This window comes from Tachysurus vachellii, chromosome 3 (assembly GCF_030014155.1).
Source record: "Tachysurus vachellii isolate PV-2020 chromosome 3, HZAU_Pvac_v1, whole genome shotgun sequence".
Classification (NCBI taxonomy): Eukaryota; Metazoa; Chordata; class Actinopteri; order Siluriformes; family Bagridae; genus Tachysurus; species Tachysurus vachellii.
In genome coordinates, this window is record NC_083462.1 from 3,666,808 (window position 1) to 3,687,908 (window position 21,101).

Below are 21,101 nucleotides of genomic sequence, written 5' to 3' on the forward strand. Positions count from 1 at the left end.
AGAGAATTGAAAAGTTGTCTTGAACTTCCTTGATAGTCGTTAATCATGTTAGAAAAATAATCAGATCTGGCAGAAACAATACCAGCCTTATATTCTTGTAGGCAGTCTTTCCAAATTTGATGATGTACAGTCAGACCTGAGAGACGCCACCTACGCTCCATTTTACGGCAAGATGTCTTCATCATATGCAATTCTTCATTATACCAAGGAGCAGGACGTACAAATGAAACAGAGCACGACTTTAGAGGAGCAAATAAGTCCAGACCAGATAAGAGAGCAGAGTTTAACATGGAGACCCTTGTCTCTAGAGAATCAGATGGAGAGAAACTACTTAGTGAAGAGTCGATGAAAACAGAAAAGTCCGAAGAGTCAATTGACCTCCATTTCCGGTATGTCAAGATACGAGAGGAGGCAGTGTTGGCAGCAGGTATGTACATATCAAAAAAGACTGCCAGATGATCAGACACTAAGTCAATAGTGGACAACTGAGACACAAAAGATCCATTAGATATTACAAGGTCTAAAATATGTCCTTTGTTATGTGTCGTACAGTCAACAGACTGATACAATCCAAAGCACTCCAGCAAAGCCAAGAAATCCTTTGTTAAAGCAGACTCCTTTTTGTCTGGATATTAAAATCCCCCAAAAAAAGAGTTCTCTCAAATTTGAGGCACAGATATGACAGCAGATCCGCAAACTCCGATAAGAAGTCTTTGTTTGCTTTAGGAGGCCGGTAGACTGTAGCTATAGCAGTTGAGTGACACTCGGAAACTGACAAAATGAAACATTCAAATGAAGAAAACAGAGGAACAGTTACGGGTCTTAATTTGTATTGCTGGTTGTACAATACAATAATGCCACCACCTCTACCAGTGGATCGCGGGAGATCGAATAACCGGTAGCCGGCAGGAGTAAGTTCATTAAAGAGAAGACTGTTTGTTTGTTTGTTTGACCGATTGTTTGTGCCATGTTTCGACTAGACTTAAAAAGTCGAGTTTTTCTTCCAGAATGATGTCAGATATAGTCACAGCTTTGTTGTTGACAGAGCGAGCATTAAAAAATGCTGATTTCAACAGGCTCGGGGATTTAGAAAACACTCGTGTACGCTCTTTATATGAGAGCACAGACAAATTGTTATAGTTAATCCCAGCAGGGTTTAGCAGGTGCCATCTCAGTTAAAATAAATAAATCTCAAAAATAAAAATTTAGATTTGAAGGAGGTGCTCTTTTTCCCAGGCAAGCGCAGACAATAATAGCAGCTCCAGGCCGTGATCAGTGAGTTACAGTAGCTGAGGTCCATTTCTGACAGACCTTCAGAAATTTCCATAAAGAATGCTAGTGAGCTACAAATGTTGAGGTCCAGAGGGGTCTTACTGAGGTCCATTTCTCCATTCAGAGCTTTTGAGAGGGAAATAGCATGTCTCACACAGTCTGGCTCATTCACCACACGGAGAAGAGTCAGGAACCGGAGCAACACAGATTTACTACAGCTGAATATGAGAGAGAAACCCGTTTCATCAAACTCTTAACAATAGCAGTGATGACTTTGATTTCAAACTACTTGAAATACACTCTGCAATAGGTCAAAATAACCACTGTTGCATTGTCCATTGTCGCACAACAATGTTATACTTCCAACAACAGTAAACACTTGTTTCACTCGTAACATCTAACACCCTTTTGTAATAGACTCTTAATTTTGGCCAAATGATTCTTTAGTCTACTACCCCTTTTTTTTAGTTTACATTATAGAGTGTCAGCAATGTTCTTAGTTGCTTGCAAGTCCTGATTAAGTGCAGATAAATAGTGTATCTTTAACTGGGCACCTCTAACATTGTCCAGGGTCACCACAGCCTTTGGTATGCAGACTCATTGCTCACATTTAGTCTACCTATTGCAACTTCCACCACAGATGGCTGACCCAACGAGTCATAAGTCAGAACGTTTGTACGATGCCGTTCTCTCCTTGGATAAGAATTCACAGGTAAAGAGTCATTATCCTCACTCTCACTTGATGCTTGTTCTTCTGATACCTCTTACTGTCCCGCAGGCATTCCAAGATCCTCCTCCCTTTGCTACTATAGCACCTGTTGTGGAAGTTTTGAGGTTTGAGAGAATTAAAGCATAAAATATCACACCGATAGGCACGGGCAAGAGTAAAAAAGGGTTCCACGGTTTATTGTGTTCAGCTTTGCAGAAGGACCCAACACTCCACGAGTAAAATCAGAGAGGAAGGGGCCGATCATGGATAACATCAGGGTTTTATAGACAGTAAAAGAAATGAAACAGGACATGTAAAAGCCAAAACATCGCCTGCTTATCCAAACTACCAAACTAATCCCACAGGAACAGAGCATTGTGTTGCAGTTGTAAATGTAATTTGCAGTCCTAGATCTGATTTGCAGGAGACACCGTTGCAGAATCCGGATCTTGAGTTTTTTGTGGATGGATCAGCCTTCAGAGATCATACCCTGCGTAGGGTATGCAGTAGTTACACTTAACACGAAACACTTAAAGCAGAATCAACACCAGAGCATCTCTCTGCGCAAGCAGCCGAATTGGTTGCTTTAACAACAGCATGCAGGTTAGCAAAAGACAAAACTGTCACCATTTATACTGACAGTAGATATGCATTTGGAGTAGTGCACGATTTTGGTACATTGTGGAAAAACAGAGGTTTTCTGACTTCAGGTAAAGCAATCACACACAATGGCCTGATATCTGAGCTCTTAGATGCAATCCTGTTGCCAAAATCTATTGCCATATGTAAGTGTGAAGCACACACTGGGAAAAATTACCCCATTTCACAGGGTAATGCACAAGCAGATGCAGCAGCAAAATCAGCTGCGCAGAAAATTCCTGAGAATGATGAAACTTTGTGTATGTTGAAAACATGTACTCCCACAGCTGATCTCTAAGATCTTCAATCACAATCTACAGCCCAGGAAAGAGCCATGTGGAGGAAAGCAGGGGGTGTGGTAAGAGATGGGATTTGGTTTGGCCCTGATGACAAGCCATGTTTGCCAAAGAAATTGTTTCCATTCTATGCTAAATTGGCGCATGGCCAAGACCATGCGTCAAAAGGGGGGGATGTATAACAGTGTCTCCAGATACTGGCACACTAAGGGCTTTGCTAACTATTCCCAGACGTTTTGTAAGAAATGTATAGTGTGTGCAACAAACAACATTGGCCAAGGCATTAAAGTCTCCCAGAGTGCCCATCCTCCGCCACAGCGACCATTTGAACACCTTCAGGTGGATTTTATTGAATTGACACCCAGTGAAGGCAAAAAATACTGTTTGGAAATTGGAAATTATCCCTCGTTGGGGAATCCCTGATAAAATCAGTAGTGACAATGGGACTCCATTTGTAAACCAAGCACTTCGACGGGTGGGAGAGCACTTAGGTATAGATCTCAGACAACACTGTGCATACCACCCTGCCAACGGAGGGGCGGTAGAGCAAGAAAATGGTACTCTAAAGAATAAATTGGCCAAGTGCTGTGATGAAACAGGTCTATCATGGGTAAAGGCTCTTCCCATTGTGTTATTATACATGAGAACGAGAACTAGAGGGAGAGTGAATTTAAGCCCATTTGAGATACTGTTTGGCAGACCCCCAAATACAGGAATCGAGCCCCTACACACACCTAGGTTAACCACAAGCCAATGTGAAGATGAAATGCTGTGTTATTGTGCAACTTGTCCTCTGTTTTGTCTCAAATCCATAAGCAGGTGAAGGAGGCACTGCCTAAGGTGGTGCAAACAGATCTACACAGTCTCAAACCAGGTGACTGGGTGGTGGTGAAGGATTTCAGGAGGAAAAGCTGGAGAGCCAGGAGGTGGCTTGGACCTTTTCAGGTACTTCTGACCACGCAGACTGCGGTGAAAGTTGCGGAAAGAGCGACGTGGATTCACGTTAGCCACTGTAAGCGGGTTCCTGAGCCAGAGGAAAAACCAACACCTGACAACTGCAAAGAGGAACGAGAAGGGGCATTAGGGCACACGGTGATGTGCTAGTAACCTCTCCCGTGAGCTCCAACTGACTTTCTACGACGCGTATAGTGTCTGAGTCAGAAGAAAACCCTGATACAACGCAGTAGCCGACACTGAGAAGAAGCAGCTTCAGCTGAAGGAGTAACATCGACACATTAAGTTAATAAACTGAAAGAGGTAAATGTGACAGACACTTACGACAGCAGATGACTGTGCAGTATTACACACTGACTACGACAGCCAGATTCTCATACAAACACACATATAAGATCTGACTTCTAGATACGATCAACATTGATGAGTAAAAGCTCCTGTTAAGATGAGGAGCCTTTTTGACTATCGCCCAAGAGTTCTAGGGATCATTGGCATCCTTATGATCTGCCTGTTAATTAGAGGGAATGCAGAAAAGACTTCCACCTTTGGTAGAAGTCGCAGAGACGTGTATGAAAACACTTATTGGCAATTTGCCAACTACATTGCCAAAATGATCACAAATGAGTCTTGTTATGTGTGTATGATTCTCCCCACAGCTGCAAGTAAACACACAATGATCCCCATGAAAAGTAATGGTAGTATTTGAAAGCCATAGCCCAATACTGTAGAAATTCTTACTGCATGTGGAAGCAGGATGCTAATAGAGTCCCGAATGGCACACATTTAAAATAAATTCACCGGCCTCCCTGTGGTGTGAAGCTGGAGGTCCGGGGAGGACTGATTTAACTGGTACCACCATTTGTCTACGGACTCTAATGCGTGTGACGAAACGAACATTCAAGGTAAATCAAACAAGAGTTAACACATTTGTTGCACAGCCTCCTCCTAAATTGAACTACATACACTGTTTTGTAGGAACAGGAAACATACCATTAGGTAATATCGCCAGCCATAGGTGCACTCATTGATATTACCCATATTCAAATGACGGAACCTGCCCACAGGCAGAGTGTTCCCTTATTCATCCATCTGACACCGGCACATTACTCAGGGCTGACGACTGGTACTGGGTCTGTGGTAAAAATGTGTATCTGGCCCTACCCCGTAACTGGGGAGGAGTATGTACTTTAGCGAGGTTTAGGTATCTAGGTGTGGTCATACTTCACTCACATTCACCGATAAAGCGACCCAAGAGAGAGGTGTCCGATAATGACTTTCCTCCACCAGAACATAGACTGAAAAGTAAACTGAGTAAATTCTTTGATTCCTTCTTCCCACAGTATGGGATGACTCAGGTATGGAATCAACTAGAAGTCACACATTATCGGCTTGCCACTTATATTAACTCCACTAATCGGGCAACCGAAGGTATTAAACAGGAACTCGCAGCCCTTAGATTGACTGCTACACAAAATAGAATGGCCTTAGATATTCTATTAGCTAAAGAGGGAGGTGTATGTGCCCTGATTGAAGATGAATGTTGCACCTTCATTCCCTCCAATGTTGATGACCATGGGTCTATCTCAGATGCACTGCATGATATGCACAAAGTAGCAAACCAAATGAAACGAGATGAACACGGAGATAATAGTTGGGGACTTTGGTATGCACTGTTTGGACAGTGGACTCCCTATCTATCAATGATAGTCCCAGTGATTGTGGTATTAAGCTTATTATGTTTGTTTGGCCCTTGCGTATACAAATGCGTTCATTACATCATAATGTCCAATCTAACGACCAAACAACTTATGAAATTGGACGATATTGACGATGACCCTGAATGGATTTCTCTGTTCAGCGATGACTATTTCACTGAATTTGCCCAGACTGATCCAGAGACAGACAAATGTGAATGCAGACAGTAGAGACTTTGTAGTGAAGTTACAGTACAAGAAGCTTAATGCTTAATGCTTTGCCTTTAACTGCATATTTTTTATATACAGGTCCTGTCCCCACAAAAACAGCATATTATCCACTAAAGATCATGTATTTTCTGAAGCATTCATGAGAACCCTATAGGGGAAATGATACGCTGATATGAGATTGTACATGATTGAGCTTAGCTTAAGACTTACATGATTATTTTCTAGCTGAGTAATTAATTAGCAATGTTGTAGATTAAGTAGTCGTAAAAAATTTTGTATTGTCCCAGGGACAAAAGGGGGGAATTGTAGTGGAAATTTTCACACAATAGTGGAGATGTTCACACAAATCTGTCCTTCTATGCTTCTGATATTCCCATGGCTGGTAGTTATTGTGACTATAGTTTCTCTTCAACACTATATCTATCAGACCTTTCCCGTGAGACCTTAGTTGTTCCCGTGGGATTAGTTTGGTAGTTTGGATAAGCAGGCGATGTTTTGGCTTTTACATGTCCTGTTTCATTTCTTTTACTGTCTATAAAACCCTGATGTTATCCATGATCGGCCCCTTCCTCTCTGATTTTACTCGTGGAGTGTTGGGTCCTTCTGCAAAGCTGAACACAATAAACCGTGGAACCCTTTTTTACTCTTGGCCGTGCCTATCGGTGTGATATTTTATGCTTTAATTCTCTCAAACCTCAAAACTTCCACAACACACCTCTTCTGCTATCCCCTCTACAGTCCCTTGTGGCTCTTGTTCCCAGTGCTGCTCCACACTTAGCATGAACGGTTCTGCTTCAGGGTTGAGACAGATAGGATTCTGGCACTGACTCAAGGAAGTAGGAAACTGCTTGGGAATGATTCGCTTCCTACCTGGAAGGACGCTCATATCAGGTAACATGGAGGGGAGTGACATCTGCTCCATGCAGACTCTCCACTGGTGTCCCACAGGGCTCAGTATTTGGTCCTCTTCTTATCATCATGGATGACTGCTCACCAGTTAAAGCTAAATCCTAGCAAAACTGAACTGCTTTTCATCCCAGGTGATTCATCCCCAGGTCATGACCTTGCTATATCCCTGCACAACGATCTGATCTCCCCTTCAGCCACAGCTCGCACCCTTGGGGTAACCATGGACAATCAGCTGTCTTTTTCCTCTCATGTTGCTAATGTGACTCGCTCATGTTGATTTCTTCTCTACACTATTAGAAGGATTCGGCTATTTTTGTCCACACATACTGCTCAGGTAATTGTTCAGTCTCTTGTCATTTCAAGACTGGATTACTGCAACGCACGGCTGGCAGGTCTACCTATGAACGCAATTCGTCCTCTGCAAATTATCCAAAATGCAGCTGCACGGCTTGTTTTCAACCTGCCTAAGTTCTCGCATACCTGCCGCTGCTGCGATCCCTCCACTGGCTTCAGGTAGTTGCATGCATCAGATTCAAAACACTGATGCTGGCCTACAAAGCCAAAAACGGACCAGCTTCCTCTTACCTCAAAGCCCTCATCACTCCTTGCACTGAACCCCGCACCCTCCGATCTACCAGCACAGCTCGACTGGTTCCACCATCTCTCAGGGTAAGAGGCAAGTATACTACAAGACTCTTTTCTGTTCTGGCACCAAGGTGGTGGAATGAACTTCCCCTAGGGTTCCGGACAGCTAAGTCACTGGCTATTTTCAAACGACGGTTGAAAACCTTCTATCCTAGTTTTTCAATTAAAAAAATTATATATATATATATATATATATTCTTCTTCTTCTTCTTCTTTCGGCTTTTCCCTTTAGGGGTCGCCACAGCGAATCATCTCTTTCCACCTATCCCTATTTTCTGCATCCTCAACACTTCCACCCACTAGCTTCAAATCCTCATTAATTACATCCATATACCTCCTCTTATGCCTTCCTCTATGCCTCCTGCCTGGCAGCTCCATGTCCAACATTCTCCTACCAATATACTTACTCTCCCTCCTCTGAACATGTCCAAACCATCTTAATCTGGCCTCCCTAACTTTGTCCCCCAAACGTCCAACCTGGGCTGTCCCTCTGATGTACTCGTTCCTAATCCTGTCCAATCTTGTCACTCCCAAAGAGAACCTCAACATCTTCAGCTCGGCTACCTCTAGCTCTGACTCCTGTCTCTTCTTCAGTGACACAGTCTCTAAACCATACAGCATGGCCGGTCTCACCAGTGTCCTGTACACCTTCCCCTTGATTCTTGCTGATATTTTCCTATCACACAGAACTCCTGACACCTTTCTCCACCCACTCCAACCTGCCTGCACTCGCTTCTTTACTTCTTTCCCACTCTCTCCATTACTCTGGACTGTAGACCCCAAGTACTTAAACTCCTGTACCTTCTTCACCTTTTCTCCCTGTAACCTTACTGTTCCACTTCCCTCCCTTTCATTCACACACATATACTCAGTCTTACTATGACTGACTTTCATTCCTCTTCTCTCCAACTATCCAGGTTTTCCTCCACCTGCTCCCTGCTCTCACTACAGATCACAATGTCATCTGCAAACATCATCGTCCAAGGAGTCTCCTGTCTGACCTCCTCTGACAACTGGTCCATCACTATAGCAAACAGGAAGGGGCTCAGAGCCGATCCCTGATGCAGTCCCACCTCCACTTTGAACTCCTCTGTCTGACATACAGCACACCTCACCACTGTCCTGCTCCTCTCATACATATCCTGCACCACTCTGACATACTTCTCTGCTACTCCTGACTTCCTCATACAGTACCACAGCTCTTCTCTTGGCACCCTGTCATACGCTTTCTCTAAGTCTACAAACACAGTGCAACTCCCTCTGACCCTCCCTATACTTCTCCATCAACATTCTCAGAGCAAAAATTGCATCTGTTGTGCTCTTTCTGGGCATGAAGCCATACTGCTGCTCACAAATTTCCACCACCTTCCTTAACCTAGCTTCCACTACTCTTTCCCAAAGCTTCATTGTATGGCTCATCAACTTTATCCCCCTATAGTTGCTGCAACTCTACACGTCACCCTTATTCTTAAAGATCGGCACTAACACACTCCTTCTCCATTCCTATCACTTTCTAAAACCCTGTTGAACAAACTAGTTAAAAATTCCACTGCTGTCTCTCCTAGACACTTCCAGACCTCTACCGGGATATCGTCAGGATCAACTGCCTTTCCACTTTTCATCCTCTTCAAAGCCTTTCTGACTTCATCCTTTCTAATCTTATCTACTTCCTGTTTCACAGAGTTCACCCCTTCTACTCTTTTTCCCATCTCATTTTTCTCATTCATCAGCTCCTCAAAGTATTCCTTCCATCTCCTCTGTACACTCTCCTCACTTGTAAGCACCCTTCCATCTCTATCCTTAATAATTCTAACTTGCTGCACATCCTTCCCATCTCGATCCCTCTGCCTAGCTAAGTCCTTCTCTCCTTCTCTAGTGTCTAACCTAGTGTACAACTCGTCATATGCCTTCTGCTTGGCCTTAGACACCTCCCTCTTCACTGTAACTCCTTGTATTCCTGTCTAGTCTCTTCAGTCCTGTCCATATCCCACTTCTTCTTGGCTAATCTCTTCCTCTGGATACTATCCTGAACTTCCTCATTCTGTCTCCTTATCTCCTTTCCTCCTTCCAGATGACACACCCAGCACCTTTCTCCCTGTCGCCCTGATCACTTCTGCTGTAGTTTCCCAGTCATCTGGCAGCACTACCTGACCACCCAGAGCCTGCCTCAACTTCTGTCTAAAACCCTCACAACATTCCTCCTTTTTCAGCTTCCACCACTTAGTTTTCTTCTCTATCTTTGACCTCTTCCTCTTACGGACCATCAGAGTCATCCTACACACCACCATTCTATGCTGTCTGGCTACACTCTCTCCCACTACCACTTTACAGTCACTAATCTCTTTCAGATTGCCTCTTCTACATAAAGTGTTAACCACAGCCATGTCCATCCTCTTAGCAAAGTCCACTACCATTTGTCCTTCAAGGTTCCTTTCCTTAACTCCAAAGTTGCCCATCACCTCCTCATCACCTGTGTTCCCCTCACCAACATGTCCATTAAAATCCGCTCCTATCACCACTCTCTCACCCGTGGGAATACTCTCCATCACCTCATCTAATTCACACCAGAATCTCTCTTTCTCCTCTAACTCACAACCTACCTGTGGGGCATAACCACTAACAACATTCAACATCACCCCTTCAATCTCTAACTTCAGACTGATCACCCTGTCTGACACTCTCTTCACCTCCAGAACATTCCTCACAAACTCCTCCTTCAGGACCACACCTACCCCATTTCTCTTATCCACACCATAATAAAACAGCTTGAATCCTGCTCCTATACTACGAGCCTTGCTACCCTTCCACTTGGTCTCCTGTACACACAGTATATCTACCTTCCTTCTCTCCATCATATCAGCCAGCTCTCTACCTTTCCCTGTCATAGTACCAACATTCAGAGTTCCTATTCTCAGTCCTACACTCTTACCTTTCCTCTTCTCTCTCTGTCTGTGCACTCTACTCCCTCCTCTACTTCTTCGACCAACAGTAGCCCAATTTCCACCGGCACCCTGTAGGTCAAGGGCACCGATGGCGGACGTTGTTAACCCGGGCCTCGACCGATCCGGTATGAAATTCGTATTGACGATTCGCATGGTTAAATTTGGCAATGTTTTACGCCGGATGCCCTTCCTGACGCAACCCTCTCTATTTATCTGGGCTTGGGACCGGCACAGAAGTCACTGGACTGTGACCCCATGGCTAGATTTTATACAGTATATATATATATATATATATATATATATATATATATATATATATATATATATATATATATATATATATATATATATATATATATATATATATATACATATATAATGTGTGTGTGTGTGTGTGTGTGTGTGTGTGTGTGTGTGTGTAAATATAAATGTAAATGGTAAGTTACTGCTTTTTTGAAGGTGGGGTCACATTTTCTGTGTCCATTGGCAGGTTTCTGGGGGGCCGAGTGTTGGCACTGGGGGCACTTTTGACAAAAATTCCAGATGTCTGCATCCAACCCTGGCAATAGGAACTGATGTTTCAGCTTTTCAGCCATGCAGCTATAGACCTGATTACCGCTTTTCATGGTGACAGAAATGCATGTCTGTGCAGTAAGGCTCACAGTGGTGGCAGGTGTGTTTACATCAACAGAGAATGGTGCGAGAACTCTGCTTGTTTCTAATTGCTGCACATCATTAGTGGAGTTTGTGACTGTTTGATGCAGGCCATTTTATTTACCACAGGAATTTACATCCATGATGTTTTTATTGTCAGAGTGTACATTCCCCCTAGTGTCAATGATAAGGATCTGCAAAAAAGCTTGCCTGTTTATTATTGCAGGATTTCAATTTCACAGCTCCTTCCCCACCTTTGTTACTCAAACCACATCTCTTTTATGCTAATTCCAGTATACAGGCCACTCGTCAGATGCTCTTATCTGGTTCTGAAGCAGGGGAAACCTCTTCAAAATTATTTTGAATGCCCTGAAAGGAACATGTTCAGGGAGGCTGCGACTAATGGCTCGGAAAAGTACACGGCATCAGTGATCAGAAACATTGGCAAGTGCATTGATGACATGACCGTTTCCAAGACTATCCCCACATCTCCAGATGCCATGAATGACTGAAAAGGTGCGTGCGCTGCTGTAGTCTAGGGATTCCGCCTTTAGAGCAAGGGACAAGATGGCCTTAAGAACAGCAAGTAAGAAAGCCCAGCAGGGTCTCTACTTTCTAAGAAGCCTGAGGAAAGCTTCCTCCCCCTATTTCTGAACTGGTCAGGTTTGGTGGCTTCATGGTGGGGACAGGACTAATGGTGGGGCATCCCTTTTGTTGCTGCCACCTCCCATATTGTCTTTAGCATTGGAAGGGTCTGTGCTTTGCTCCCTCCAAATGGCTCTCCTAATGCTATATTTTTAGTGTGGCCAGGGCTTGTTTAAGTATGTACAAAGTGTGTAAACATTGTAAAGAGTATGAAATAAGAAAAATAAGTAAATGTAAAGTGGCAGTGATATGGATGTAAAGTTGATGGGGTTAATACAACAATTCAGGTCAACAATCATCCAATAAACTTATCTGCAGACTAGCTCAGTGCTAATGATAAGTCACATCTAAGTGAACTGATGTTATATGCTCCTCTAAAAGTCACTCTATTATTTAAATCCTTCCTAATTGATGGTACTGTATATTTGCAAAGAGAAACCAGAAGATTAAGAAACACAAAAAAAGAGGTACGCAGATATACAGTATGCACAGATGTACACGGATGTATATTTGAAGTCTAGTATTGGCCCAGCTCAATGTTTATTGTAACAGAAAGAATGTCATTAGCAATCATAAAGCATAAAACATGTACCCTTTTCATGTCATTCCAGATGCTAACATGAAAATAACATTTAATACACCATGTTAACAAGCCATGAAATAAAAGATAATTGTTCAGACAAAAATTACAAAAGTGCTAACGCATAAATAATAGGAAGAATAGTGAAATGTTCTATTAAAAATTTATTTGCCACATATACATTTCCTCCCCCGGTCCAAAGACATGCATGGTAGGTTGATTGACATCTCTGGAAAATTGTCCCTAGTGCGTGAGTGAATGAGAGTGTGTGTGTGTGCCCTGCGATGGGTTGGCACTCCGTCCAGGGTGTATCCTGCCTTGATGCCCGATGACGCCTGAGATAGGCACAGGCTCCCCGTGACCCGAGGTAGTTCGGATAAGCGGTAGTGAATGATGAATGAATGAATGAACAGGACATGGGTACACAGTCATCACCAGATCTCGAAGCGCTTAACTTTTTGGAAAGGTTCCTTATCAGTAATTCTGTTGTTGAAAAGTCTAAAGAGACAAAAAAAATAAATAAAAATTAACCTTTAATGAGGTTCGGTTCCACAGCCTTCTCTATACAGTATACACTTTCTTTATACTTTATGGCCAAACCTTTGTGTACATCTGAGCATCACACCCACATGTGCTTATTCTAGATAAATTTCACTTCACTGTTATAGTTAGCTCCACTTTTCTGTTTTCCACTAAATATTGGATTGTGGCTGTGGGGATTTGTGTTCATTCAGCTATAAGAGCATTAGTGAGATCAGACTCGAACTGGAGTCTCCTCTACATCCCAACGTTAATCACAAAGGTGTTCAGTGAGGTTAAGTCAGAGTCAGGGCTCTGTGCAGGACACTCAATGGAAACTGTAAAGCTACAGAACACAGAGATATACAATTGTGTAATTTTATGGTAAGAGGTCTGGGAAAAAGTACTCATGGGTGTAATGGTCAGGTGTCCATATATTTTTGGCATTATAGTGTAGATACTACATTTATACAACAGATTGTTCCAGTTCATTAATGATTTGGTCGAGTGGGATCTTCAAGAGTCATTATACTGTATGTATGGCATTCTGATGTTTGCCACAATATTCTACTTCCTAGTTCCAAACGGTTACTACAGTAACAGGCTACTTCAGTCACTTGTGCAATGTTGCTTAGAAAAATGTAGGAAAACACTTCAAAAATAAATAAAAACGTCACAAACCTACCGAACTGTCTGTATGTTGCTGCTAGTGGAAACAGCTGTGTAGATTCTTCCAGCTAAACAATCATCAATGCCATTGTGACTCAGGCTAAGGAAAAGGAAAGAAAACCCACAAGGTTACATGGCGCATGATGCACAATCCTGGGAAAAAGAATGGAACCCCTCCTTAAATTATATGTTTTAGTCAGGGCTTAAAGAATAATTGTGTTACTTATCAACTTTTATGAACAGGAAAAACACAACAGGTTTCATTATGTGTTCAGTTTATCCCAAAAAAGTAAGCCAACATTAAAAAAATATGGAAGAAATAAGTAAACCCTATAATCAGTAACATGTAGAACTACCAGAGTAGTAATAACTTGAAGTAACCATTTTCTGTACAGTAGTTGTTTATTAATTGTACTGGAGAAATTTGATTGTTGTACACTGATCTGTACAACAGTGCTTCACTTCACAGATGTTGAAGGGCATTTGTTTATAACTCTCCTTAAAATCCCTTCACAGCATCTCTGTGGGGTTTAGGTCTGGACTTTGGACTTTGAAAGTTGAGTACATCATTGTCTCAATGACTGATATCCCAGATCCTGTGGCTCAAATCCTCACTCCTTTAACACCATGTTTGACAGTTGTGGTGTGAGGGGTTTGTTGTCATCTGCTGTGTTTGGTTTTCATCAAATGTCACTGTGCATGATGACCAATCATGTCCAACCTGGTGTCAGCAGTGCAGAGAATATTGTTGCAGATCATTTGTAGTTTGTTCAGATAAACATGCACCAAGCCAAGACACTTCATAATGAACTCATGACATCATCAGTAAATGTGTAAACTACCACATCGGTTTCTGCTGATGCCTTTTGTTTTGTAGAGATCACTGAATACTACCATTATTCTATATAAATACTTCCTGATCATCTCTTGGCATTCTCTTCCCTGAATTCAGCTCTGAGGTAGCAGCAGAAGTGTGACTCAGACGATTTCTCTGAGTAAACCTGAAAAGTCTATCAGAAGGGGATGTCTTGTATTTTACCCACCTGGTTTATTGTCTACCTACTGAAATCTGTTTTTATTGTCATTTGAGAGTATTTGTTTGTTTGTGGAAGTTGGTTGTTATTTTGGTGCTGATCAATAAAAACACAGAATTGTGTGTGTGTGTGTGTGTGTGTGTGTGTGTGTGTGGATGTGGGTGTGTTTGTGTGTGAAGCTTGTTGGTAGATCAGATTTTGCCCCCAGCTGGACAAATGCATATAACAAGTGTGAAATATTTACAAATGAGTAGCTTTTGTTTTTTTCTGGAGGCCTAATGAATTGCACTGCCCAATGCTTGTGTGTGTGTGTCTGTGTGTGTGCGTGTGTGTGTAGCATAATTTTGGTAGATCATATTTTGCCCCCTGCTAGGCAAAGGCATATCAAAAGAGTGAAATATTTACAAATATGTAGCTTTTTTTATGGAGGCCTAATGAAATGCAATGCCCTATTTGTGTGTGTTTGTGTCTGTGTGTGGTGTGTGTGTTTTGGGTGCGTGTTTTAGTGGAAATTTTGTGTGTGCATTTTTCTGTCTGTCTGTATGTATGTTCATTGCGCCACTAAATGTGGCGGGGTCAAATTGACCTGGAGGAAAAAAAATGCAAAATGTTTATTGTTACAAACACATAGTTCAAGGAAAATAGAAAAAAATAATTTTACTAGCAAAGTTCATAATTCGGAACAATCCTGGTAAATTTCATGTAAATATGTGGAAGAAAACCCAAGTTATGACACATTAAGTTTCCAGATGGGGTCAAATTGTCCTGGTAATTAAGTAATCAGAGAAAAATAATAAAAGGACGATGCAATTTACTGTCATGTCTGCAATGTGATCATTGCTCATCTGTAGGTCATTATATTGGTTCTGAATTAATCTACATTGGTGTGAAAAAGTGTTTGCCCCTTCCTGATTTTTTTATTTTTTACACGTTTGTAAAACTTTAATGTTAATGTCCAATCACTTAGGTTTAGGGGGCAAACACTTTTTCACACAGGGCCATGTGGGTTTGGATTTTCATTCATTCATTCATTCATTCATTCATTCATTCATCTTCTACCGCTCATCCGAACTACCTCGGGTCACGGGGAGCCTGTGCCTATCTCAGGCGTCATCGGGCATCAAGGCAGGATACACCCTGGACGGAGTGCCAACCCATCGCAGGGCACACACACACTCTCATTCACTCACGCACTAGGGACAATTTTCCAGAGATGCCAATCAACCTACCATGCATGTCTTTGGACCGGGGGAGGAAACGGGAGTACCCGGAGGAAACCCCGGAGGCACAGAGAGAACATGCAAACTCCACACACACAAGGCAGAGGCGGGAATCGAACTCCGACCCTGGAGGTGTGAGGCGAACGTGCTAACCACTAAGCCACCGTGCCCCCCTAAGATATGATCACGTGGTTAAAATTTATTTTTCATTTAAATAACATTAAAAACAATCAGGGATAGCATAGAAAAACGAATGTGCTCTATTACAAATAATAATATATATTTATACAGTATATATTATTTGACTCGTCACTGACTCACTGCTTTCTGCGCAATAGCCAGTTTTTGGCGGCCTGCCAGAAGCTAGTTTGTGTTTCATGCTAGTTAACAACTTGTGTTTACTCTACACACGGACTAAAAAATGGATCGATTTCTTATCAAACAATCCCGCGCACAAAATGAACAGCAACAAAACAATGTGACAGTGACAAAAGAGGTAACTAATGGGGAGCATGCATCATCCGCAACTCGAGAGGAAGACGGAGACGAAGGTTGTGGAGAGTCCGCACCTGCTAAAAAAAGAAAGGTGCAAGTCATACAAGATGAGCATAGAAAATTTCAAGAAAAGTGGACAGATGAATTTTTATTTCTCCTTCACGGATCGAACCCTTTGTGCTTACATGTCTCATCTCAGCATTAAGGTAATCCTGCTTATTATCATTAAGAGAAATCATCTTGTCTCAGTTACCAATTTGACAGGTGCATAATAAAGAATGATTTTTAAGTAATTATTGTATTGCAATATTGTACATTGTATTTAAGCAGATAAGCTATTTAAGACTGAATAACTTGGCATACTTTGCGGTGAAAGTGGCTGTCCTATTGATTTTGTCCTATCAGTGTGGCTAACAAGAAAAAAATAGTGAAGACCACTGCATTAAAGTGGGACAAATGTGCAAAAAAAAAAAAAAGGATGGGGGCCAATACTTTTTCACTCTTTAAGCCAAACATGTTCAAAGTCCCTTTTTTAATCACAGAAGAGAATGTGGTCAGCAATCAAACCTGTGAAATGTCTAAAGATGTTTTATCAGCCAGCTGGGTTAAAGTTGATGGTTTAGAACAGGGGTCACCAACGCGGTGCCCTCGGGCACCTGGTCGCCCGCAAGGAGCACTTAAGGCGCCCGCGAGGCACGTTCTAAAATTGCACTGGTCAAAAATATCGCTACGCCTAAAAAAATTTTCTTGCTGTAGTTTTTGAATAAAAAACGCTTGCATTAACGTAGATTTTAAAATGGCGATATTTAATTTCATTTTATTTAATAAAAAAAATTAAAACAAAAATCTTTTATGTATATAACGAACTCTGGTCTTTTCTGAAGTCAAATGTCAATATTGCGCGCACGTCACGTCCGACTCCTGACACAAGGAAGTGGTGCAGCAACGATGAGGAGTTAGTTGTGCTTTAGCCCCTAAAAAATGGCAGAAAAGCGACAGAAAACATACCATTTTCACAGTGTTTGGGAGGAAGAGTTCTTTTTACATCAGTCAATGTGTGTGTCTCATTTGCGGGACGACTGTTGCGACGGCAAAGCGGCACGATGTGGCGAGACACTTCAGTCTGCGTCACGAAAGTTTCAATGCTAACTACCCACCCGGCGTGGCATTACGGACAGAAAAAGCCGTTACAAATCCTTTCATGCAAGTGAACATGACATGCACTGCTGAGCAACTAAGTGCTCTGTTCAAATTGGATGCTGGACAGGTAGAGATAGAAATCCTAACGTTGCAAAATGACTTCCACCTCAAAGCCCATCAGTCTGCATCAAACTTTTGGTGCCTTGTGGACACAGAAAAGTACACTGGTGTACTGTAAAGCACAGCAGCTATGAAATTTGCATGCCTTTTTGGTTCAACCTATCTCTGTGAATCAGCCTTTTCTAAAATGAACTTTATCAAGAACAAACACAGAACACGCCTTACTGATGCACATTTACAAGACTCACTCAGACTTGCAGTGTCAAATTATTCACCAGATTACAGTACACTGGTGTGCAGAATGCAGTGCCAGGCTTCCCACTAACAGACATTTACAGACAAAGAAGAGATAACATGTGTTCATTGAAAACACCATAAAATTAAACTAAAAATGGTGCACAGAAATGTGAACATTTTTTGAAAAAGACTAAATTACTTGTGAATATTCCTTCCATCATTGTTGTATAAATCATTGTTAATAATTGTGGAGAATAATTAACATTGACATGTGAGCAGTCTCTTCACAATAATATTATTATCATTATTATTATTATTATTATTATTATTAAAAAGTGATCTGTGCAATTTTGCTCTTGAGGAAGTTTGTATCAAACCGGTAGCCCTTCGTACTAGCCCTCAGTCTTAAAAAGGTTGGTGACCCCTGGTTTAGAATATAGAGCTGGACGTGTTGTTTGCAGTGCAATGGAAAGTAAAATTCCAGTCTTCTGTTAAATAAGTGATATACTTTTGATTAACAATTGCATTAATATTTTGGCAAACAAACTATTTACAGAGAATTTTGAAGAACATCTTCATGCATTCAGAGTACACTGAAGTGAGGAAAGGTGTTTTATACAAATGTCAGATATTACAGTTTGTAAGCTATTTGATCTTCAAAGCTCTTTTGAGGCTTTATAGAGTGAAACTAATTCTAACCTCCTAAAACACACAACTCTGAACAGTGTTTATCTGAATCCCTTTTAGTGTCATTTTAACACTTTTTCAGAGTCAAATAATGAACTGTGGCACAGTGTAAAATGTTTAACTGTCTTAAAGCGTTCATTTAACTCTAGAGCGTGTGGAGCTACATAAACTCCAATAAAGTGTTAAAATCAACTCTGTGAGAGTTAATTCAACACTGGACTTTTTGCTGTGTACCTAATGTATCTAATCACAGTAGAAAAGTTACACACACACACACAAACACACACACGCACACAAACACACACACACACACAAACAGATCCAGCAGGAATTCACTCTCTTCTTCATATTCATCTTCCTCATATTCTTCAATCTCTGTCATCACTTTCTCCACTGTCTCCTGGATGTTTTGTGGTTGGTGTAGAGCTGGTTGCAGAGACAAATCCAGTAGAAATCTTCTCCATCTCTTCTTTTTCTCTCTGTCTGTAAAGTGAGACCTGGAGAAAAGTGAAAGATTCACATTATTACAGTAAACACAGAGAAAACTCTCACACATACAGAGAGAAAAATACAGAAGAAATAACGTTTTTCCACTTTACTTACTTTTGTTTGTGTTAATATTTTATAATTATTGAAATAATCTGAGAACTACAAAAGCTACAGAATCCCTACAGAAAGCCACGCCCCTTCCTGGCCACACCACTCTGACATAAGATGAACCAACTCTCTCATATACTTATAGCCTGCTTGGATGTTATGTTTTAGAACCCAACAAATCCACCAAAAGAAGAAAAGAACAGAGTCTCATTTACTCTCCAGTTTTCTTCATTATTAACCCTGATTTTACTGCAGTCTGATAGTTATCATTACAAAACTGTTATTAATTAATAAATACATTGTACAGTGTATATAAAGTACATTTAATTGATTTCTGTACTTCTACTTAAGTGTAAAATATGAAATAACAGGATTTTTAATTAATCAGAGTCACTTAAAGGGGCAGTTCACCTTTTTTCACATTTCTAAACTCTTGTAGGGTGATTTCTAGACACCCCAGGACATTTTTATAACAGCTGATTAAATCATTTGTTAAATTAATTTAAATTAAACAGTGGTTTGTCTTCCTCCAGAACCTGAACCTACGACCCCTAAAGAAGTGAAAAAACTGAATCACAAAAGGATCACGCTGACCATCACAAACAACTGGAGGTTTTAGTGGTTTATGTTTTCTGTTTAAAAAATAAACATCCTTAATGGATGAAATATACATATTGAAACATCATGTAATGATATAAAACTGTCTGAGTGACTAGAAATCAATCGCTCAAATGTATAAAAAGGTGAACTTCCACTTTAAGTGTAAAAGTTACAACATCTACATGTAATATGAAGATCAGGACACAGAATTTACTCATCAGGGTGTAATGATGCTTCATGAGTCTAAAATGTGACGATGTTCATCACTGAAATGTACAAATCACATCACAGAGCTCAGCTTTCTATTAATGACACATCTAATACATTTGTAGTGTTTGAACATCAGAAGTCCTCATCTGTACAGCTCATAGAGTTCAATTATAGAGAGCACGCTGGTCACATGATCACATTCTGTCATGGAGAGTCTGCACCATCACCAGGAAATAAACTCTGGCCTTCTGTTTCTGGTTAAAATGATGCCTCAGACTCCGTTATGGAGCTCAGCATGTTTCACTCCAGTGATCAAATCAGAGACTTTATTTATTCAGTGACATTTTTTGGAAGAATTTATAAATGTATTTCTTAAAGTTATGAACCATTTAGTTTACAACGTTATACTGACAGCAATTAATGAGCTGTGGCGCTCAGAGCAATAAAACAGATCTGAGAAATATAATAACTTACTCTTCAAAACTGACAGCAGGATGTGACCGGTAAACTGGCAGCAATGCTGGAAGGACACTGCTGTGTGTTTCACTTTCATACTGCTTCACATGTGAGAACAGATCCAGCAGGAATTCACTCTCTTCTTCAAAATAATAATCTTCATCGTCCTCATATTCTTCAATCCCTGTCATCACTTTCTCCACTGTCTCCTGGATGTTTTGTGGTTGGTGTAGAGCTGTTTGCAGACACAAATCCAGTAGAAATTTTCTCCATCTCTTCTTTTTCTCTCTGTCTGTAAAGTAAAAGCTGGAGAAAAGTGAAAGATTCACATTATTACAGTAAACACAGAGAGAACTCTCACACATACAGAGAGAAAAATACAGAAGAAATAAAGTTTTTCCACTTTACTTACTTTTGTTTGTGTTAATATTTTATAATTATTGAAATAATCCGGGGGGGGCACGGTGGCTTAGTGGTTAGCACGTTCGCCTCACACCTCCAGGGTCGGGGTTCGATTCCCGCCTCCACCTTGTGTGTGTGGAGTTTGCATGTTCTCCCCGTGCCTCGGGGGTTTCCTCCGGGTACTCCGGTTTCCTCCCCCGGTCCAAAGACATGCACGGTAGGTTGATTGGCATCTCTGGAAAATTGTCCCTAGTGTGTGATTGCGTGAGTGAATGAGTGTGTGTGTGTGCCCTGCGATGGGTTGGCACTCCGTCCAGGGTGTATCCTGCCTTGATGCCCGATGACGCCTGAGATAGGCACAGGCTCCCCGTGACCCGAGGTAGTTCGGATAAGCGGTAGAAGATGAATGAATGAATGAATGAATGAATGAAATAATCCGAGAACTACAAAAGCTACAGAACCCCTACAGAAAGCCACACCCCCTCCTGGCCACACCCCCTCTGACATAAGATGAAAAAACTCTCTCATATACTGGGTACTGAAAT

General features: G+C 41.3%; 1 protein-coding gene across 1 annotated transcript in view; it reads right to left on the reverse strand.

The window, feature by feature from the left end:
- Nucleotides 1-12,601: 12,601 nt before the first annotated feature.
- Nucleotides 12,602-21,101, reverse strand: part of LOC132842134 (uncharacterized) — a 31,561-nt gene continuing 23,061 nt past the window's right edge. Inside the window, exons 6-8 of the mRNA XM_060864801.1 lie at nucleotides 20,173-20,460; nucleotides 18,609-18,788; nucleotides 12,602-12,668 (exon numbers count right to left, since the gene is read on the reverse strand). Of these exons, the coding sequence (XP_060720784.1) occupies nucleotides 12,602-12,668; nucleotides 18,609-18,788; nucleotides 20,173-20,460 (535 nt within the window). The remainder of the gene's footprint in view (nucleotides 12,669-18,608; nucleotides 18,789-20,172; nucleotides 20,461-21,101) is intronic.